Source organism: Microplitis mediator, chromosome 5, assembly GCF_029852145.1.
Source record: "Microplitis mediator isolate UGA2020A chromosome 5, iyMicMedi2.1, whole genome shotgun sequence".
Classification (NCBI taxonomy): domain Eukaryota; kingdom Metazoa; phylum Arthropoda; class Insecta; order Hymenoptera; family Braconidae; genus Microplitis; species Microplitis mediator.
The window spans coordinates 24,625,796-24,650,244 of record NC_079973.1 but is presented as its reverse complement, the minus strand read 5'-3'; the positions used below and the strand labels follow the sequence as shown (position 1 = coordinate 24,650,244).

The window sequence follows — 24,449 nt, the reverse complement described above, 5'->3', positions numbered from 1 at the left end:
ATACATACATACATACATACATACATATATACAAAACATTCACAAACAAGTAGAATAGTAATTAAAAAATAAAATCGTACTGTTATTAATAAGAGAGAGAAACTGATAAGAAAATAATAAAGAGCGAGGAAGAAAAAATAAATAAAAATTACTAGAGTAGGAGAATCTTGTCTTATAATCACATATAAATGTATGTGTCACATGTGTGTATATGCACATATATCATTAATATATATCTATAGTTATCACACATAGACACAATACACATAAAAAGTATTCTCCGACTTGGTAGTAGAGAGGAAAAGAAAAACGTAAGCAGCGCCGCTTCGCAATTCTCAATTCTGTTCTCTGTTACCGCTTCTGTTTGGGGCAGTACTGCATCTACACGATCGCTGAGAACACTACAGCAGTAAAAAACCGCGTATCATGATAACTTTTAATATTTATTCCTAATATACATTTATTATTTTTAAACCCTCGGCAAAATAAAACCTGTGTTCATTTAAATATTTAAATTTCGAATAATTAATAATTTAAATTCAAATATTAAACTGTGATACCAAAGTTATCAAATGGACCTCAATTGATTAAAAACTAAATATTTAAATTTTAAATTTTTTTTTTAAATCAAGAAAAGTGAATTTATTATTTTACCGTAAGTAGTCTAGGTATTTAAGTGTACAGACACCAGTACTCATTCAATAATAATAATAATATTTATTTATTTACTATACATTATAACAACAACAAAAGTAAAGAGAGTAAGACACGATAGTAATGTGTACAAGTAGTCAGTAGTAGTGTAGTGTCTGTGTTACCGCGACAGGTGGCTGATGCCGGTACATTAATTCTCGCATGTGATCCATTGGCATTCATATAATATATACATAAATATACCAATCTAATTAAATTAAATTCTCTAGCACACAATAAAACACAATATCAAGATACTATTTAATATTAAATGAAATTAAACAACAAGTACATGGAGCAGCGCATTAAATAGTTATATTGAAAAGTTAAATAATGAGCAATGCATGTAAGTGTTAACGTATTCGCACGCGCGAGGTCATACACGCTCGTGCCATATGAACTTGTTAGTAGTGTCGCGTAGTAGCTTTACTTACGCACGCACGCACGTATGTATGTATGTACACATGTATGTATGTATTACTTGTTATTACAACAGCCAATAGATGCATGTAATGATATCGCATCGTAATCAGCAAATTAATAAATAAAATAAAATCATAAAAGAATTCCGGTTAAAATGATTACATTTTTAAATTTAAAAATGAGAGATACGCGCCCGTGACATTAGAGCTTTTGTAATTTGAAATACAAATACTGGCATACAACAGTTGTCACAATACTGAAAGTTTATATTGTGTAAAAAAGTACACGCTAGCGTTTGTACTGCCGCTTCTATTCGGCGAACATCCTGAAATAACGTACTTCCGGATCCCTCCCTAATTCATCCTCTACACGACTACACTCTTACCCTATCCCGCGAGCCGCGGTATCCTCCCTGCCCCTACTCCTATCCCTATGTATGACCCTCTCTTCCCGCAGAGTAGTCTTCTACTCGTTTTCCCGTTACACTCTTCTGTCTTCTCTGTCCTCTCTTTCACTCAACATCAACTCCTCGAGCGTCTCTTCTGCACTAAACCAACCATTCTGTCACCATTACACTCTTGCAATATACTTTTATATACACGAAGGCTCTTTATTTGTTGTATTGTATCTTGTCTCTCTCGCTTTAACTTATTATTATTATTATTATTATTAATATATAGATATATAACAACATGACGTACAGTAATGTGTCTTTCATTTAATTCTGGTCTGCTACACAACGATAACTATAACTACGAAAAGCGTCTACATGATACGATAAATCGTTCAATATATATATACAAATATATATATATGTTATGTGTGTGTCTAGATATATACATATAATAGGCGAGAAACGCGCTTCGCATTCAGTAACAGTCAGTCGACTTTGGATAGTCGATTGTAAGTGTACGTCATTGTCTGATGTGTGTTAATGTGACTATTTATCAACAATATTTATTTATTTATTTAAAAAATACAAGATTTTAAATAAAATTTATTAATTATTTAAATTAATCAGCTACAAAGTGGACATGTAATAAATAAAGCTGGACATATGTATGTAAATAATTTAAAAGTTTAAATTGGAGCCGATAACTGAAAGGTGATTTTTAAAATAGCGAAGAGTGAATTGAGGACTTGGTAATCGGTAACAAAGATCGATCATCAACACCTGATCAAGGCCATCGGATGCGATCGAAAGCGAGTCGGAATTGTGGGAAGCAGTTGCGGGTGCAGCACCTTAAATTTTTACCAGTAAGTTTTTTTTTTATTGTTTATTATTCATGAGCATAAATTATTTCAATGAAGATAATAAAATAAATTATATTTTATAAGTAAGACAATGATTAATTTAAATTAATAATTGATAACTTTCCATTTTATTATTGCTTATATCTTATAACTATTAATAAATTACTGGTAAGGTAAGAGACCTAGTACCCGATCTCTCTGTATTTGTATATCTATATTCAGTAAAATTTAGTATATATACAAATACATGAGTGATCGGGTACTAGGTCTCTTACCTTACTTTTTAATACATTTCTCTATTACGGCATTTAAATATTCACTCGTATCCCCCATGATGGCGGGCGATTTAGAAAAACCTAGGAATTTGCAGGCATAAGTCCGTACGTTCGTCCACTCGCACATGGAGAATAGAGGAAGTGCATGTGTTCTAGCCATTGGCCCTCGATAGATTTTCATTGATTATTGGACGTCCACCCACAACAAATATCACAAATATCATGATATCTGTCGCATACCTAGTTTCAAGGTTCAAATTATGTTTATTAATTTTCTTTAAATGTTACATTATATTTTACAATGTATTAAAATTTTGAGTATTTACTAGTTCCTGTTAAAAGAACTTTTATCTAGAAATTTATTTTATATTTTACACATTAGAGCTTTTAAAAAGAATCAATCGATCTGTGTCGAATATGGGAAAATAAAAAAAATACAAAAACTCATAGGTTGCATAGCTACGTAAGTTATCGGCTGTTAAAAGGTTGATGACATGTGTCTGAGGAGGAAAAGTCTGTGTGCTTATGCGCCGCTTAGCGGTGACTCCTGAAACTACGCCCTTCTAGTCTTGTATTAATGTCTACGCGCTCTGACACGATATTGCCGGCTTTAAGAATTTGATTTCTCGTATAAATATTAATGTACTCATGTAGAGCTGAGAGAAGGGCGTAGTTTCAGGAGTCACCGCTAAGTGGCGTATGAGCGCACAGACTTCTCTTCCTCAGACATGTCATTTACCTTTTAACAGCCGTTCAAACGAACAATTGTTTTTTCATTTAAACAATCACGGTCAACATATGAGCTAATTGTAGTATGTGATTAAAAATTACTGTGCTTTAGCTTCTAACCAGTGTTACACAGTTACTTGACGCCGGTCAAGCTTCGTACTGCTAACACAGCTACGATCTAAAAAACTATGGGTCTGGGCAGACCTACTCAGAGCCTTCGGTATATATAGTCAATTTATATATACTAAAAGTAGAGTGTTATAGGTCTATATGCAGATGTTCATGATATCTGTAGTGGGTGGGCGCACAGAATCGTGGTGATTATCAGCGAAAATCTAACGAGGGCCAATCGCTAGGAATTATGAGCGCTTATATTTTTCATTAGCGGGTGGTCACTCGTCCGTACGATTTCCTAATCGTCCGCAACCATGGGGATAAAAAGATACAATTTTCTGCCGTATTATTATTATCATTTTAAACTGCTGGCACTAGAGAAAATGAGAGAAGAATAGAAAAATATGGTTTACTCAGAGGATTATATTAAGTCGGTAAACATTTGCCGGTTGACTGAAAGAATGACTAATACAAGTAAAGTGAATAAAGTTTAAGACGGATTTTAGTACTTGAGGCAACAGATTATTTATTAATAATTAAATAAAAATAATTAAATTTTAGTTGATTGAGCAAGTGGAACATTTTGTCCTTAATCAGACTTGTCATCTATTTAACTTTCTTGTAATGTTTTATAATTATTCATCTATTTACATGAAGCGTAAAATAAATGTAAATATTAATTACCACACACACACGTGCGCACACTTACACAAGTGCATCATGATAAAATAAAGTAAAACGAAATAAATATGATGAGCAGCGAGCTTGTGACTTACATTACTTGTCATCGATCATCGGCCCCTACCTTATTTTGTTCTTACGATGATCGATGTTACTTGACGCACGACAGCACGTACGTCACTGTCAAGACACGCTAGAATATTCTGATACATAACAATCGCCAGTGTACATACTCGATAGGATCATTACATTGAAAAAGAAATATTGATAAACGTCTGGTGTTTAAAACCGTGCCCCCAACCACGCATTTGTATTATCTACAGTTCTTACACTCTTTCATTTCGTTTCTCTTTACATTACATTAATACAATACATTTTGCATACATCCATACATCCATATATATATATTTACATTATTCCTTTTCTTATTTCTTTAAATTATGTATTTTCTTCATTACGGCTCGTTGCTTTCTTTATTTTACATTTAACAATAACATTTCTTATTCACTCACTTGCTCATTACATTACTAATACTCTTTACTTTTAACTTGTTGGCGACTTTGCAATGTACGGATGATGTTTTCGAGTCCGGTGATATGTTCGTCGAATACTTGACACGGGATTTTCGTGTATATGCATATACACGCACAATCATACAGACTCTTTGCTCTTTACTTTACTACAGACAATATATATATATACATATACACTGTAAAAAATTTTCGGAGTGAACATGAATAAAATTTGGAGTAAATGCAGAGCGGATGACTGCATATTCATTTAATCCCTTTGGAGTAAAAATTACCCCGAAGGGGAGTTTACTTAAATATTAAACTCCGGTTCAAAGTGAATGCAGATTTAAATAAAATCTAGATCACTCCAAAATCACTCTGCTGGAAAAAACAAACTCCCCATTTACTCCATATGCGGAGTTATTTTTTCTAAAACTCCGAAACTCAGTGACGGAGTGAATTCGAATTGAAATAAAATCCGAATTCACTCCTGATTTTTTACAGTATATATATATATATATATATATATATATATATATATATATATATATATATATACTTTAAATAAGATGGCTAAAGAGAATTTGTTTAATGTGCACACGATTTTTTTATTTTTTCTCTGGTCGATATTAAAATACCAAAAAAAATTGATTGTAATTTAACATAAATAAATATTATTATTTATTGTTATTATTATGTACAATACTCTAATTTTTAATTGTTATAATTTACCAAAAGCTAATAAGACAAAAGTCTTGAGTATATACCGTTATCATGATATTTTTATCTCCAAATTAATCTGACAGCTTTTATTATATGAAATACTTGTTAGTTATTTTACTACATATATGAACATATGTATAGATTTCACGTGGTATTGATATTAAATAATTATTGATTAGAGCTTAGTAATGACTAATAAATAAACTTGACACTGATTGTTATCTTACTTGTAACGACAAGAGAATAAAATATTGAGAATAATAAAAATAAAATAGAAAAAAATATCAGCACGTGGGTTGAATTTTTGATGTAAACTAAAAAGGAAAATAAGTTTACGAGAAAATGATGAATAGAAAAAAAAAGTTTGTATATTTTTCCATATATATTTCATTTATACGTATAAAGAATTTAAAATGCGGAAATCCGAGTCACTACATACGCTGACATGTTTTAAAAATTTCTTCTCTCCAAGAGATGGAAAAGTTATGCAGGATAAATTTTCTTGCGTAGCACGAGTGGAAAACATCCCTCACGGGATTACAATATAAAGAGTAAAATAATGGAACAGCTCAAGGGAATTTTTTTTTTAAAACTCAAAACGTCTTTTGCCTCGGGCTAAAAACAAATAAAAAACTCGAGAAGTCATTTCTTCTATCTTTTCTTTTATGTTTATTTTATAGTTGGTATTTTACATTTTTTTTATTTTTTTATATATTTTATTTGCTTTACTTTTGTGATCTTGATGGTGAGATCAGACAGGTATTTTACATGAACTCGTTCTCGAGAATTGCAATAACTATTATATGGGTTCGCCCTCGTTTTCACTAGAAAATTTTTCGGTGATGACGACGTACGGTCACGTATACCTCGTTAACTATATACGTATATGTTACATAAATCTTCATATATATATATATATATATATATATATATATATATATATGTATAGTTTATAGTTAAAACTTGGTAGTAGTTGTAGGTTTAGAATTGTCGCTCTCTCATCGACTGGCGCCAAGACCTAACGGATAAGATTCTCTCACTACATACTTGTTTTTTTATTATTTTATTTTATTTAATTTTTTTTTGTTATTTAATGCCTTACTTGTCAATGGCTAAATAAAATAAATCGTTGGTTTAATGTTGATGTTGAATTATTTATAAGATTTAATCCGTACTATTCTCAACTACGGTATTAAGTTTTAATCTCAATATTATTTTTGTCAACAAAAAAAAAAAAAAAAAAAAAAAAACTATTTTAATTATTTAATTCATAAATTTTTTTATCATCCTCTAATGAGCTGTCGACTGTATTTGACAGATAATATAATTTATCAATTTAATGATTGAGTTTGAAGAAAAAAAAAAAATTCATTAATTATTTATTAATTTAAAGAGTCATTAGATATAATGAATGTGAATAATTTAATGATTCATAATGACATCAGATTTTTAATTGTATCGAATGCCGAAAATTTCATTAATATCAGAAAACGGTAATGACTTTAGACTTTAATTCAAAACACGCAGCTCTCTTAATGTAAAATCAATAAATTTTCAAAGGCTAATATATATTTATATATATATTTGGAGCCTAATGATTATATATTATCCGAAATCTCGTGATAAATTGTATTTAAATGAGGCCGAAAAGATTCCGAGGGCTGGGAAATGAAAATAGAATATCTTAGGTCATATAAATATATGCGTATACTTGACAGAAGTAAAAAAAAAATAATAATAATAATAAAAGCGATATCTTACATAAGAGGTAATACAAGTTTAGTGCGCGAACGATTACGGATATAATCTCAAGAATCGGATATTAAATCTCAGCTGATGATTTAAAATATTTTTCATTTCCTATTTGTTATCTTCATCTCAATTTCAATGCCCTCCTTCCCCAACTGTAACAATATCCTAGGATCTTAAATTTGAATTTAAACCGGACAACTCTTCCGATCCACCCACGAAGAAGCTCGTGAAAAAACTATTTATTCAGTCAAGCGTGGGAGTCACCCCTCGTTATTTTTTATCTCACGGAATTCCCGGATTTCTTTCATTTTTATTTTTTTCATTCATCTAATTTTATTTTTTCCTTCATCCTATTTTATTATTTTTTTTTTTGCATAAAGATAATAACCTCATTTTTTAATACTTCCTCTTATTTTATTGTATCCATCATTATTATTTATATTTTCGCAGTAAAAAATTAAATTATGTCTGCAGTTAAACTTCGCTAAAATAATCATCATTTGTCATTTATATTACTCTTTTTTTTATCAGAGGAAACCAAAAAATATCTTCAGTAAATCCTTCAAAAAAAAAAAAAAAACTTCCTCCATCGTTTATTATCAGCGCGATATGAATTTGCGGCGTGACACTATCATTCAACAAGTTAAAAGCAAAATAAGGAAAAAATTATTACTAACCTACTTAAAAATTACACTGTAGAAAATCGGGAGTAATTTGGAGTAATTACGGATTTTTTTCAATCTGAATTTTCTCTGAGTTTCGGAGTTTTAGAAAAAAATTACTCCGTATACGGAGTAAATGGGAGTTTGTTTTTTTAGAGGAGTGATTTCGAAGTGGTCTAAATTTTATTTAAGTCCGCATTCACTCCAATTCGTAGTTTTAATCCTAAAATAAACCCCCTTTAGGGGAAATCGGAGTATCTATGAAATAAATTCCCCTTCGGAGCGAATTTTACTCGACACTAAAAAATTTGTGGAGCGAACGCGGGTTAAACCTGGAGCGAGTGACTTTTTATTTATTTAATCCCGTCGGAGTGAAATTTACTCCGAATCGAAGTGAACGCGGATTGAAATAAAATCCGTAATACTTCCGATTTTTTATGGTGCAAAAGGATTAAATAAATATACGAGTGTGAATGTAGCAGACCTAAGAAAAATTTAAAATTATAAATAAAGAGAGTAAATACTGGAAAAAAAATGCACTTATTATTTTTAAAATTTTGTAAATGCGCATTTTTTCAAATTTCATTTTATTAATTATTTACTCTATTTATTTAAATTGTAAAATTTGTCTGATATCTGCTACATTCACACTCATATAAATACACAGACATCCACTCCGCATTTACTCCGGATTTAATCCGCAAATTTTATACAGTGTAAATAAAAGGATTCATTTAAATATCATCGCTCTATATTAACAATCCAACGCTTTACAAATATCTTTAATGAACAATAGACCGTAGCACAGTTTATTTTAAACACCATCTACACATTATTTATACACCTATTGAGTATTGTTATAATTGACGAGTAGCTTCTCGGGAATACACATAATTTCCAATATTCCAAAGGTCATCGAGTTTTATTTATCACCCATTAATATAATCGTGTATTTTCTTAACACACTTAACACACTCGATAACCATTAATGCTTATCAATACATATTAATCTATCTCCAATATCTAATGTCTGGTATTTGGTATTTATTATCTGCTATCTAATAACAATAATTATTAAATAAATAAATAAATAATTATATGTAATTTAAATCAAATTAAATTGTTAGATTATAAATAGTGATACAAACAAAACGAAAAAATGAAATAAAAAAAAAAGTAATGTATAATAAATTAATTACAGCCTCGCGGAATACATCATCCAAGCTGGCTGCCTCGGCTGGTAACCCCGCCTCCGCGCATCCTCCTGTGCTCTGGAGCTCGCGCAGAAAACCAGGTACATATATATACATATATATTCTATCACTAATTATATAATATTTAAATGAGATTATTATTTCATTAATTGATTATTTATTTAACTAAATTAACACCCGATTAGATAAAAGTTGGTATTTAAATTCAAATAAATAATTATTGAGAGAAAAATTTAATAAATATTTAAATGATTTTGTTAAATATTATATACATATGTGTAAGTAATAAAACGGGTTCTTAAGTAATGTGTAATGTAGGTATGAGTTGTGAGGTACAACAACTAAAGAGTTTGACAGGGAACGCGTGCGGTTTATTGCTGATAGGGTGATAAGCCCTCGAATTAATCACAATTGTCCTTTACTCCCTATTACATACACTGTAGTTAACTGTAACTATGCTAACTGATTTTATATATATGTAGTTGGTAGAATGTTTAGTTGTATTACTGTACTGGTATACCCGCAATCGGAGCCACTTAATCTTCTGACCGCTGGTCGTTTACGCCCCAGTGTAATAAGATTCACAGCATCCTCATGGACAACGCGGTATTGACCTCTATGTGTTAATACTTTCACAGATGTTGATGACTCTGAAAGTTTCCCTTTTAATATATCGAAGGACATCAGTATCTTTATTTTTATTTGTCACAAGATTTACAATAAATGTCTACTTGACTCGTTTTATGTCCAAGTAAAGAGGGAAAATTCGTCGTTAGGATGAAAGGTAAAATATCACGGCAATGAGTGTTAACATGGTAGGAAAATGGTGAAAATAAAAAAGAATTTTCTCCTTATGAATAATTCTATTTATTTTTTATGCTAACAGTAAATGGGAGTTTGAGATATTTTATAAAAAACATAATAAAATAGGCGCGGTAATTTTAAATTTAAATTTGTAGTTATGTTGACTTGTAAAAAAAAAAAAAACTGTATTACCAGTTTTAAATTTGCCGAGATAAATTTAAATAAACTGAGATGAAAATTTAAAACCGCTAGATTTAATCTCACAATGAAATGATATAAAAAAAAATGTAATTAAGTCATTGTGATAATTAAAAGTAAGACAGTCACATTAATGAGAATATATTTGAGAGGATGTGGATGCGGATGTTTAGCAACTAATGGATAATTACTCAAGTAGATGAAGACTGGCCTCAATTGGCCCTTGTCATCTTGGGTCAATTAGTCTGCTCTCGCGGCTCAATCCAACAGACTTATTTCTATACCATTCTTCACATTGACCTTTTGCGATTGCGTGGCTTCGTCCACTTAAATTGTTCCTGTACACACCATAAACATCTGTATTACCATTCAGTTAAACGACTAAATAAAACTGTGCATATGTAAATTTGTACTTTTGACATGACTGATATTAAATTAAACTAAAGGTCGCAGTACTCGTACATCAAACCATCGACCAACCGGCTCTAGTGTAATCTAATGTATAAAAGCGGCATGAACTGGGATATGTATTTAAGCCGCCAGCTGTACAAGTTTTAGTTTAGTTGTGATATGTGTGTAAGTTTAACCACGAACTTGAATTAAGTCTGTACTGTGTAGTGTGTAGTGTGTAGTGTGGTTATAGATAAAACTGGCTGCTGCCGCTGCTGCTACTACTGGAAAATGCCAAAGTTAAGGCACAAGTACAGTTGAGCATAACTTAACTTGGTACCACTCTTTTTCATTTCACTTCTCTCCTCTCTGGCCCTCCTCATTTAATTTTAAGTCTTTACTTAGTACAATTTGAGTCTAGTGTGCATACGTTTGTTGGCTGTGGAAATGTGCTGTTGCTCCTGCTGACGTATAACTCTGACGTTCTTACTACTAAAACTAAAACGGTATATCTATAAATTATTTACAACTTTGTTATTTAATATTATTTTACAAATTTATTTATTTATTTTATTTCCTGACAAAAATTTTCCGTCGTCTTGGAATTTATTATCTGCTTTATTTAAAAAAAAAAAGAATTTTTAGAGTAATTAACTTTACAGTTAATACAGAAAATTAATACATTAAATTTTTAACATTGGAAAATTTATGTCAATTGGCTTGAAAAATTTATCGAATAAAAAAAAAAATTTGTCGTGTTAGATTTTGTGTGATTAATAGATAAAGTAGTTTGTAGGTGTAGCTGTAGCCGTACAATAATTTCCAGTCTTTTATTTAAATTCTTAATTACATTTTTTTTTTTTTTTTCCATTTTATCTCAAAAATTAATCGAACAATTGTTACACACCGCGAATGGCTCGACAGACGTCACACGCCTATTGCGTCAATTGTCAACCATCAATCATATCGTCATGATAACGTCGATACTTTTTATTTTAATTTATGTTTTTATTTTTTAAAATGTACTTCCCAGAACTCGCTAACCAATCAGCAGGTATATCTGCATAAAATAGTACCACGACGTCACAATAGCTATCAGTATCCACATAACATTTACAGTTTATCGTAAGGCCAGTGACATTAAAAATAAAAAAAAAATAAAAAAAAAAATAAGTATTTATCTAATTGGCTAATGATTTATACATATAGTATAGTAGTCTAGTAGACGTACACTACATACTACGCTTTCCTAAGACGTAAAATTATTCTCTAGTTATTTAATCATCAAAACAGTACGTTGTTTATATTTTTTATTTTATTATTTTAATAACTTTTCTTTTTTTTATCTCGTTGATAATACAGTGATACTATCTACCACGTGGATTTATTGTCTTACTTGCGTCTTAAATTTCAATTGTCTTAATCCGTAGTATATATATTTGTGTATTAGTCTTCGACTTACCTCAAGCCGGATAAAAATTCCGTTCTAACAAATTTATTTACTTTATTTTCTTTCAGTCTATTTAATATTCACCAATCATACTAAATTTATTTCGGAACAAATTACTTTGGACTACATGCTTTGAATTTAATAATAGAATCTGGTAAAAAAATTTCCATTATTTTGGTTTTATTATCTAAAAAGTTACAAGTACATTTTTATTTACTTAAATTTACACCGTAAAAAATTTTCGGAGTGAACGTGGATTTAATTTGGAGTGAACGCGGTGTATTTCTGTTTACTTACTTCTCTAGGAGTAAAATTAACTCCTAAATTTCCTATTAACTTGTGTGCAGTGATTTTTTTTACTCCGGAACTCTGAGTGAATTTGAATTTAAATAAATCCTATCAGAAAAATTTATATGGGAATCCAGTCTAGATTCCTATGTGGGTGGTGTTTTCGGATGGATTCCCATATGGTTTTCTATAGAAATTCAGCAAAGATTCATAGACTCGTATCAATAGACGATAGGCATAGAAATTTGGAATGTTACTGAAGTTAGCCGATGTCTAAAAATTTTTGGATTTTTTTAAAAACGATAAATTGCAAACTAAAAATATTTTTAAAAATTGCACTTACAGTTTATTAAATTTTCTACACGTGCATATTTTTAGTTTTTTTTTTTTTTTAAGTCAATGGTTGAAAAGAAAATTCTATAATTGTCAATTGTCTGCTAACTTCAGGATCATAAATCTGGATACCCCGAATTCTATAGAAATTACTTGTATAGAAAACCAGATTCCCATATAAATTTCCCACAAAGAAATTCATATATCAAAGTTCATATGTCGTTTCTATATGGGAATCCAGATAATGGAATCCAACATGGGTTCTTATATAAATATGGATTCCTGTGGGTTCCCATGCAACCCCACATGGATTTTTTTGATAGGAAAATCCGTAACTACTCCGAATTTACTCCGTATTATTTACAGCGTAATTTCGACGTTATTGTCAACTGATTTATTATTGACATCATTGCATAATTAATTTATTATTACATTATAATGGCATTGTTACGTGACAGGTGGACATTATAAATAGTATAATAAAGTTAATATTAAATTAACAAGATCTAATAATATCGAGTAGGATAAAAATAAAAGTAAAAATAAAAATAATAAAATGTAAGGTATATAATTTAATAGTAATTAGTAATTAGTTATTAGCTGAGCGTATTAATGACAGTTGAGGTGAATAATAAATAACAAAAATAAAAGTAATAATATATAAACTCGAGTGTCACTCAAAACACGATACGATGATGGTAAATAAATAAGTTTAACATGTCGGCGATTTTCAGTACGAGACAGTCTGTTGTAAATTTTTGCTGTGCTGAGTTATCTGACGCCTCGTGTAAACTGAAACGTAAGTTCAGTCTAGCCGGACGTTACCACACGCGAATAACTTTTGTCTTGCTTACTCTTATCTATTTTATATTTTTTTTACGTTTATTTATTTTTATTCGCTTCGGGTTTTTTTTATTTATTTTTATTTTGTTTTTTAAACGCGAGCTATAAGGATGTTCTTATTACGAGTGACGTTTTATTAAATAGACACGCAGGAAGGACCACCCGCGTAATGACACTTCAATGTCACAATTACATATTACATATGTTAATAATGTGCATCAGGATTGTGATTAAATTTTATCACTTATATTTCATTTAACGTTTTACATTTTTGACTGACGTGTAATCTTAAACTTTAATGTATCCGGGATATTTATAATCACGTGTAATAATAAATAGTAATGTCTTGTGTCTTGTTGTTTAAAAATATAAATAATAAAATTACTCTACTCGATTTGTTTACTTGCTAATAATCATCCACCGGTCAATCGTGCTGCTGATAATTCTCTATCTCCGAATGGACCGGCTATTACGTAAGATATATAGATACATATATGTATAAATATGTGGATATTTATACATCCGTCAATCAGATTTATCTAGAATTTTATTTTATTGCCATCATTTTTTTTTAATTGATTTTTAATTTTTAAAAATTACGTATGATAATTATAATTTTGCTGCTACAATTAATTTATTAAATTAAAAAAAAAGTATTATTTTTTTTTTGCAGCGGTCTCTTTTTTTTATCCCTGAAAATAGAAATAGAAGATAAGCCGCAGTAATTAAGCGATGGGCTTCAATTATTAGCGGGAATTCCGTTTTGACAATTAAATTCTGTTATTTTGATAAATTTAAAAAAAACAAAAAAATTATTACTCATGGGTTTTTAGCCAATTAAATTATTGGAATGCAGTTTAATCTGTACAAATATTTAGTTTGTTTATATTTAGAAAATTAAAATATTTCACGAGATTTTGAGTTAAATTTTAATAATATTTTGATAATATCTTTAAGTAATTATAATATTTTGTAAATAGATTAATTTAATCTTTGGTATCTAAATAAAAATAAAAATAATAATAAATAATAGACTAGCAGCACATCTGGCAATAAAGGATTGCGAAAGAAAATAATAATAAAAACCACAGCTAGTCATTAGTTGATTTAGAAATACGAAAAATAATACGCCAGCAAAACTTCCGGTTAATTTTAACATTAAGTTTGTTGCTAAATAAAATTAACGTGGCGTTAAGTATTAATTTGCCGAATTAAAATTATTTTATTTAGAAAAAAAAATTAATTATTGTAATTAAAATATTTATTTTACTTTCTTTCCTTAGGGCTGTACTTACGGAGCATTGGAGAACCGAGGATGACAGCAGAAACAGCAGCTCCGTCTGTCCAAAGTGTACAAAGTCGAGTTATGGTAGACGAGACAAGTGCACTGGATCAACAAAATCATCATCATCAAAAATCAACTACCAACAATGTCAGTACCAACAATACATCGCCGACAAATCGCTCAGGATCAACGTCCGTCGTATCAAATTCCTCACCACCAACCACCGAATATAATCCCGAGTACGCAAGTATGGAATCCTGGTTTGACGAGCATCCGGATTTCGTCAATGATTATGTCCTAAGGTATGTCTCATTACATTAAAATTATTAATAATAAATGATGATCTAATCGTCGCTTACATATTTCTTACAATTGCCAACTTCCTGACTTACTCTTAAGGAGGGTCTGGGTAATTTTCGCCCAAACAAATTCTCTAAATGCAAAGTCAAGACCGAGGCTCGAATCAACGTTTTCATTTTTTAAAATTTTCATTTTTTTAAGAGAAAAACGTGGGCGAAGTTTCCATTTACTGCGCAAGTGCGACGAAGACAAAACTGTTCGTCGACTTGAGTGCGATAGAGAAAAAATTTCAGACCCCTCTTAAGAGATTTTTCTTCTTTATTAATTTAGCGAGACATAACACTCATCATACTGTATCATTTTAATTGATTAATTAATTAATTAATTTATGAACCCATGGATATTTTCGTTTTATTAATTAATAATTAATTAAGCTTTTATGTTTATTATTTTTTTTACTGTAATGAAAAATTTTATTGCGCAGAAAAGTGACAAGGCAGACTGTCGACGCGTGGTTAGTAATGCACGCAACGCCAACAGCATCATCAGCAAATTGCCTGATGGAGGGTATGATGGCTGGTCAGAATCATTGCTCCCAAAATTCGAACGCGTGTAATAATGCCAGTGGTGCAACAGTTACGTCACCAGGTGGTGGTTCTGGTGCTACAACACCGGTACGTAAAATATCAGCACATGAATTCGAACGCGGTGGATTACTTAAGCCAATTGTCAATACAATTGACGGTACGCCGACATTCTTGAGTATCGCGACCGAAGAATCTGGACAACCGGGTACTGGACAACAGGGCGGCGGACCCAGTGGTGCCGTTAGACCCCAACGAAAGTCTAGGAATGAACTTCGTCAGCTTGACGAACGAGATCTTATATTCGAATTGGTAAATATTTATTTTTAATCTCAATTATTAAAATAGATCTTTGGGACATTTGGGTCATTCATTTTACTCTAACTCTCCCCTATTGAAGAATTCTTAAGTAAATAATTAAATTAAGTGATTTAATTTATTTTATTGTATTTTATTTTTATAAATGTATTAATATATTAATATTGATATTGATATTGACGAATATTAGTCAATAAGATTAAGATTGATAATCTTAATGGATTATATTTTAAGCTGAAAAAGTGATAAGAAAAAGTTTGTATATGTAGATGTATATATATATATTTTTTTTCTTGGATTTACGATTAATTTTATGATACGCGTATAAATCATTGCGGTAGTGTTTAAGATTCATGAAACGGCGTTAAATAAAATTAACAATTTAATTGATGTATATAAATTTGTATTTTATTGTAGGTCAAGGATATATGTAATGAGCTGGACGTAAGATCACTGTGTCATAAAATCCTTCAGAATGTCAGCATGCTGTTGCACGCGGATCGGGGATCTTTGTTTCTGGTCCAGGGCGAGCGAAAGTGCGCCGGCGACAATACCCAACGCTCCGATAACTCAAATTCTCTTGTCAGTAATAACAACAACAATAGCAGCAAACCTAAAAATAATAATAATAAAAATAACAGCAACAACCATAATACCAATAATAATAACAACAGTAAGACGGCTGGTAAAAGTAAGAGTACAGGCGCGGATGAATCAGTGGTGGATAATTTGAGCCCTCCAAAATTAACTCGTCCACGAAGCAGGTGTCTGGTGTCGAAGCTCTTTGATGTTTGCTCAAGATCAACACTCGTCGAAATGGAGAAAAATGACGAGATTAAAATTCCTTGGGGCACCGGGATCGTCGGGTTTGTTGCGGAAAGCGGCGAGCCTGTTAATATTCCAGATGCATACATGGTTATTATTTTATTTTTTATTGTTTTGTATAAAAAAAGTCTACACTTTTCAAAATTAAGAGTTCATTGAAGTGATTATGGAGTGGTCTGGATTTTATTTGAATAAATTAACAGTCGTCCGCTCCGCATTCACTCTGAATTTAATCCGCGTTCACTCCACTAATTTTTTACAGTGTAACAGACTGGAGATAGAGAGAAAATATTGATTAATAAATATAAATATATATGTATATTTATTTAAATTGCAGGACGATAGATTCAATCGGGAAATAGATGTGCTGACTGGGTACAGAACAAAAGCTCTTTTGTGTATGCCGATAAAAGATTGCAGCGGTGATGTAATAGGTGTTGCACAGGTTATCAATAAATTGGGCGGCGAGGCTCAATTTACAGTTCAAGACGAAAAAATATTTTCGAGTTACCTCCAGTTTTGTGGGATCGGCTTGAAGAATGCCCAGCTGTACGAGAAAAGTCAGCTAGAGGTCAAGAGAAACCAGGTGAGAGGTTTAGTTGCGTTGATGTACATATTTAACGATACAGTCAAATAACAGTTGTTTTTCTGGCAACTGTGTAAAGATTAACGAACTTTGTTTTTATACTTATCAAGTTTCTGAGTTGTTTTTTTGTTTACGTTATTTTTATTTTTTCTGTCTCAGGTTTTGTTGGATTTAGCTCGTATGATTTTTGAAGAGCAGAGCACAATAGAGCATATGGTATTTAGAATTTTGACGCACACCCAGTCTCTTATTCAATGCCAACGTGTACAGGTAATTATTTATTATTAATCATTTTTCCAGTAGACCTATGGCCTGTGTTCTTCACGTTCACGGCCGGTTTCCACCTGGGGCCGTTCATAAAATACGTCACGCAAAATTTTACCTCTTTAGATCCCCACCTTTCGTCGCTCTGTCTCACATTTTCTGCGATTCCCCTATCAATATTACGTCACAAATGATAGATCTCTCCCTCCATTATGACGGAGATATATACATAGAAATACTTATATATTTACAAATATGAAACAAACGATTTCCTATCGCAACAAAAAAATAAAATTAAAAGATATCAAACCTCCCGACCCCCTTGTCACAGTAAGCGACATTACCTTCTCTTCCATAAGTGCGAACGTATTTTATGAACGGTTTCTTACGACGTGCGAATTATATTTGACGTAATGATTTTTATTTCAGGTACTTTTAGTCCATAAAGCATCGAAAGGAAGTTTTTCTCGGGTATTTGATTTTGAAGCAAACGATCTAACTGGCGAAGATAAGGATTCTCGAACTAGGTGATTGTCAATGGTATTTTCTTATGAGTTAATGCGTAATAATTGATATTATATATTTATATATATATTTTAATGTAAATATTTAATTCGCTACAGTAGAATAGACTAGTATTATTAATAAATATTAAATATAGATTTCGGATTTAACGAATCGCTGGCGATTGGTATCTTTATGTTGCAGTCCGTTTGAAAGCAGATTTCCCATAAATATCGGCATCACCGGGTACGTCGCGACCACAGGCGAGGTAAGCTTCACTTATTATCAGTAAAACATTGTACGCCTTTGTTTTATACTGTTATCAATATTCTTTAAGTGTTTTTTTATCACTTTTAAATACACACGTCATAACAATCAGTAAAAACAAATAGTAATTAATAATAATAATGATTAAAATAATTATGACAAATAATTAAATGCTGGCGGATGACGTACACAATTCATAAATAATTTATTATTATTAATTATTTATTGTTGTCTTAAATAAATAATATTTTTAAAATAAATTTTAATTACAGACCGTAAACATACCGAATGCATATGAAGACTCACGATTCGACTCATCGGTAGACGACGGCGCTGGATTCCGTCACAAAACAATTCTTTGCATGCCGATTAAGAATTCATCCGGTCAAATAATTGGAGTTATTCAGCTTATTAATAAATTTGAAGATCTTTTATTTACTAAAAATGATGAGAATTTCGTCGAAGCTTTTGCTATTTTCTGTGGAATGGGAATTCATAATACACATATGTAAATATTTTTTATAATTATAATTATAAATAATAGAGTATTACATACCTAGGCCAATAAATTAAGAAAAGTCTCAGAGTACGTGTAATTGTTGGCCGAGGCTGACAAACATGTGGTCTGAGACTTTTCTTAATTTACTGGTCAAGGTGCGTATGCTATTTTTCTGCTCGACGAGCCGGGAAGTTGCCACTTTTCGACCGGAGGGCAAAAAAATAATTTAAAGTCTATTATTAATAAATTAATAATGAATTAATTTCTAGGTATGAAACAGCGATCACTGCAATGGCAAAGCAAAGTGTTACACTAGAAGTTCTAAGCTATCACGCATCTGCCTCAATTGAAGATGCACAGAGATTGAAGGTATTATTATTATTATTACCATCATTACTTTTTATTTATTTAATTATTGATTGATGTATGACCCCTCAGAGCTTAAGGGTGCCATCCTCGGCATACTTTCACCTCCACGATTTCAAGTTCGATGACATACTAATGGAAGACGATGATACTCTCACGGCCTGCCTAAGAATGTTTCTTGACCTAGACTTTGTTGAACGTTTCCACATTGATTACGATGTTCTCTGCCGTTGGTTATTAAGTGTTAAAAAAAATTATCGTAATGTTACTTATCACAATTGGCGACACGCCTTCAACGTCGCGCAAATGATGTTCGCCATTCTAACGGTAACTAAATTTTAAATACTAAATATTTATTATTTTTTTTAGTAACAATTACTTTATGAAAGCTAGATCAATGACCTGGTAACCTTTTATAATTATATATACCAGAATTTAAAAATAATTTTTTTAATTTTACTTATTTACTATCAAGGCGACTCAGTGGTGGAAGATATTCGGAGAAATCGAGTGCCTGGCTCTTATAATTGCTTGTCTGTGTCATGACCTTGACCATAGAGGCACCAACAATTCATTTCAAATTAAGTACGTTATCTTTCACACACTAAAAAATATGTCTCTTTAATTACTGAAGTAATTAATTGACTTATTAATGGATTTTAGAGCCTCGTCACCACTAGCGCAACTCTACTCTACCTCGACAATGGAGCACCATCACTTCGATCAATGTCTGATGATCCTCAGCAGTCAAGGCAACCAAATTCTTTCAAACGTTTCGCCGGATGAGTACTCGCGTGTTGTTAAAGTCCTCGAAGACGCAATTCTATCAACAGATTTGGCGGTTTACTTCCGCAAACGCGGCGCATTTTTAAATATCGCACGCGGTCAAACCTACAACTGGGCGTTGACCGAACACCGCGAATTACTCCGCGGGATGCTAATGACTGTGTGCGATCTTGCGGCAATAACAAAGCCATGGGAAATTGAAAAACGGGTCGCAGAACTAGTCAGCAGCGAATTTTTTGAACAAGGTGACATTGAACGACGAACACTCAACATCACTCCAATTGTTAGTACTCTCAATACTCTTATTGTTTATTATTTTTTAAATTTTTCAACAGGATTTATTTAAACGTTTTTATATTCATTAATTTTATTGTCCGTCTGAGTAAACAAGTAAACAGAATTTTACCGCGGGAAATAAAATAAATCGATAATAAATTGTGCCAGGTCATCACATTAATTTTTATCAGGATAAAAGTTTTTAAATCTTTATCTTAAGGATAAAAGTTTTAATGAGAAAAGACGGGATGTTAATTAAAATATATTTTTAAAAATATTTTTTTTAATAAAAACTTTTTTAAATTTATTTAAGTGTCTAGTAACTTTTAAGAAAAGCTCTTGATAGAGATTAAAGAAATTTAAATTTTAATTAATTTCAGTCTTAATTTTGTTTGTTTTATCAACAAAACAACTGATAATTTAATTAATTTAAAATGCGTCACATAAATAATTTAGTTTTTTATTTAATTTTTAATTATTCACAAACTTTTAGATGTCATTATATATTTATTGTTGAGTAATAAAATAAATAACATTAATAAAATTTTATATTTTTATTTTTTTTTTCAGGATATCATGAACCGTGAGAAGGAGGATCAGTTACCGTTGATGCAAGTTGGTTTTATTGATTCCATATGTCTTCCTATTTACGAGGTAACACAAATTACATCAATAAAAATTATTTTTATCATTTTAATACTTGTCGGCATTAAATTAAATTGAGCCATTAAAAAAAAATTTATTATTATATACATAAAAATAACATGATACTGAAGTTTGCCGACGTCTAATAATTTTTAAAAACGGTAAATTGTTAAAAAAAAATATTTAAAAAAATTCCATCTGTAGTTTTTTCAATTTTCTACAAGAATATATTTTTTTTATTGCAATACTCTATCAAAAAATCCATATGGGAATCCAGCCTAAATTCCTATGGGTTCCCCTATGGCGTTTTCAGATGAACTCCCATATGATTTCCTGTAGGAATCTATGCCATACCTAATCCATGGTTTCCTACATGGATTCTTACATAAATCCATACTTTTCTATATGGATTCTTATGGGTTCCCACATGCCTTTTTTGGATGAACTACTATATGGTTTCCTGTAGGAATCCAGCCTAGATCCCAATGTAGACTCTCACATGGTTTCCTATGGGAATCCATACCATCCCAAATCCCTATGGGAATCGTATGGATTCCAATGCAAATTTTTCCTCGATTTTCCATGAAAATCTACACCATGTCCAAATGGGAATCTAGTTACCCATGGTTTCCTACATGGATTCTTACATAAATCCATACTTTTCTATATGGATTCCTATGGGTTCCCACATGGCTTTTTTGGATGAACTACTATATGGTTTCCTGTAGGAATCCAGCCTAGATCCCAATGTAGACTCTCACATGGTTTCCTATGGGAATCCATACCATCCCAAATCCCTATGGGAATCGTATGGATTCCAATGCAAATTTTTCCTCGATTTTCCATGAGAATCTACACCATGTCCAAATGGGAATCCAGATACCCAGATTTTTTTGATAGGGTAGATTTGTTGAAAAAAAATTTGAAATTTACTGGTTGTCTGTTGACTTCAGGATCATAAAGTAACGTGAATTTTACTTTATAAAATTTTTTTTTGCTTTTTTTTACCAGGCATTTGCATTACTTTCTGAAAAACTACATCCACTGATGGAAGGTGTAACGGAAAATAAAAAAAAATGGCTAGAGTTGGCTGAGAATACATGCACGTCCGGGAATTGTACCAACCACGATAGGACGTCAATAGATCAAGATAAAGAAAACGACAAACACGAGAGTGCTGTCGTTGAATAATTTAACTTTTTTTCTTTTCGTTTTTTAAAAATAATAGTCGCTAACTACCGCTGAGTATTCCGAAAAAAAAATTATATGGAGTCTTTGATTTAACAAACAAACAGACCGACAGACAATAAGAAAAATTTTAATAATTATTTCATAATTTAACGTCAAAACTTATCAGAACGCTACCGCTGTACCTGATTGCATTTACACGGTTTAAATTTTAATTATTTTCAATTAATGAGTCTGGTGCTTCATTTTTTATCAATCATATAATTGTGACATTTTAAATAATCTCGCAATTCCGCGAAAAAAATTCATCGTATTTAATTTTTTCCATCAGTTTTATTTATTAATGTTAATTACCACCGCCTGATTTCTCTTCTTTTTTTTGTCTATTTCTGCACTGGGAGCAAAAAAAAAAATTAGCATCGGAACTCATTATCAATAGTCAGAGCAATTATACGAGAGAAAAATAGAGCGGCAACATTGGAGGCGGAAATGATATGAACAAAAAACAAAAAAAAATAATGAGGAATATGCGGGAAAATGCGATTACGTTTATTGTCCAATCAGTTGGTTCAGATAAATAATTAGGGTATTTAATAAAATAAATGAAAATAGTATCAAGACAAGTCGCAGTCCCAAAGACGATATATTTATACAATAACTTTATAAATCTGTTTGTTATCTCAACAATAGGCGTCCTACAATCGTCCATCGGCGCAAACGTTCTTTAACTTCATTATTATTTTTTTTTACTCCATACCAAAGTAAACAAACAATAAACTTTTATTTTTCTTTTTATCTATCAAATCCCAAGGAAGGATTTAATTATGAGCACGTTAATTATTATGTCTTATTAGTCACACATTATTTATAAGAGAAAATAATTTTAATAAATTACGTGTATTTTAGTGTTTATGTCCACTTGTGTTAGGGAAGACTTCAAAACAAAAATATGAAACAAAGTAATATGTGATTGTTTATAAAAATATTTGTGGCAAGAGTTAATTTTTGAATCACCGTTAGGTTTTATAATATTTTTTCATGCGTTATATGTGCACACAAATTTTATTATTATTATTATGATATATATGTTAATATAAATTTCATCGATAATACATCATATATATGTTTAATATGCACCTGTCAGAAACACGCCGTATAAAATGCAACACAGTACATAATGATTATAACAATCACGTGTTTCGAATAAAGACTGATCGGTGAGGGAGCATGCGGCATCACAATCTCGTCGCCGTAATATATATATATATATATATTACATATATATATATATATTGATTAAAATCTAGAATGGCCTGCCGCTGAGCTTTTATTGCTATTGTTTCTAATAAAGCTCGTAAACAAAACGAGCCCAATACACATGGGACCCATTTTATAAAAATATTTTTCGTTTTAATTAAAAAAAAAAGTCCACTGTAATATTTTTCACGGAAAAAATTTATAAAAATTAATTATAATAAAAAACTTAATGAACGTGTCTTACGAGGGTGTATAATATAATTAATGAAAATATTTATGAGGCAAGAACCCAGTACCCGATTAGGGAACTAGTACATGGATAAAAAATTTAATAATTTTTATTGTGCTGTCGATCAAACGACACAAGAACTCGAGTCACAAAAAATTATTATGCTGTACTATAAATCATTTTGTGAGACTCGGGAAAGTTTTTATTCTTTACTTCAATTCCTATTTTAGACGAATTATTTTCATTACAATTTACCAATAAGTTTTAAATATATGATAATTTTGAGGTGACTCATCTTCCTGTTTAAACTTTGGGCGACAGTAAAATAAAAATTCGGCTCCCTGCCTTTATAAATCCGGAATAATTTCTCATGCAAAAATTTCTCAGCAATAATTACTCAAACAAAAATTGATCCGACACAAAAATTTATTTTTACCCATTTTTTTCACATACCAATAAATATTTGTGGTGAGAAAATATGCCTTGAGAAATTATTGCTGAGAAATTTTGTCGCAAGAAATTATTGCATGAGAAGAAAAAGACGGTCGCCTAAAAATTCGTGCATTTTTCATGCATTTTTCTCCGTGCGCCCGATTACTCATTAATTTGTGTATCGATGTACAGAAAAAAATGGAGTGATCGAGTACCAGTTCCCTGATCAGACACTGGGTCTTTTACCTTACATACAATTACATATAATAAATATAATAAAAAAAAGGTTTAAAGACTCCACTGCATGTTTGTGCACACGTGATATCAGTTAATAGTTTTTTTTGTCAGTTTATTAAAAATAATCAGATATAATTTTAATAGGCATTTGAATGCATTGTGTAGCCATATTTCTTTACATTAATTAAAATTAATTGTTATTATTATTTAAATATACGTGTATATATGAGTGGATTAATTTAAAAATTACTTAGTGTAAATTT

The 24,449-nt window shown here is 30.8% G+C and overlaps 1 protein-coding gene across 5 annotated transcripts; it reads left to right on the top strand.

Moving 5' to 3' along the window:
* The first annotated feature begins 1,950 nt into the window (after positions 1–1,950).
* On the top strand, positions 1,951–23,475 carry LOC130669195 (dual 3',5'-cyclic-AMP and -GMP phosphodiesterase 11-like). 5 transcript variants are annotated; one of them, XM_057471966.1, is made up of 16 exons: positions 1,951–2,373; positions 9,020–9,112; positions 14,622–14,925; positions 15,408–15,819; positions 16,243–16,740; positions 16,988–17,236; positions 17,396–17,506; positions 17,930–18,027; positions 18,209–18,272; positions 18,544–18,779; positions 19,040–19,139; positions 19,209–19,463; positions 19,612–19,721; positions 19,800–20,205; positions 20,769–20,852; positions 21,855–23,475. In XM_057471966.1, exons 3-16 carry the CDS (start codon positions 14,654–14,656, stop codon positions 22,032–22,034), a joined length of 3,075 nt encoding a protein of 1,024 aa, XP_057327949.1. In that variant the 5' UTR covers positions 1,951–2,373; positions 9,020–9,112; positions 14,622–14,653; the 3' UTR covers positions 22,035–23,475. The 5 variants fall into 5 exon arrangements, with proteins under 5 accessions (XP_057327949.1, XP_057327951.1, XP_057327950.1 ...); XM_057471968.1 differs by lacking the exons at positions 1,951–2,373; positions 9,020–9,112 and adding an exon at positions 10,807–10,930; XM_057471967.1 differs by lacking the exons at positions 1,951–2,373; positions 9,020–9,112 and adding an exon at positions 11,904–12,028.
* The last annotated feature ends 974 nt before the right edge of the window (positions 23,476–24,449 follow it).

Bases quoted from the DNA above. Each gene is read 5' to 3' on its own strand.
- LOC130669195 (XM_057471964.1), top strand. From the start codon at position 13,213: ATGTCGGCGATTTTCAGTACGAGACAGTCTGTTGTAAATTTTTGCTGT. The intron at 17,507-17,929 runs GTAATTATTTAT...TTTTTATTTCAG, and splicing joins TTCAATGCCAACGTGTACAG to GTACTTTTAGTCCATAAAGC. The intron at 19,722-19,799 runs GTACGTTATCTT...AATGGATTTTAG, and splicing joins AACAATTCATTTCAAATTAA to AGCCTCGTCACCACTAGCGC.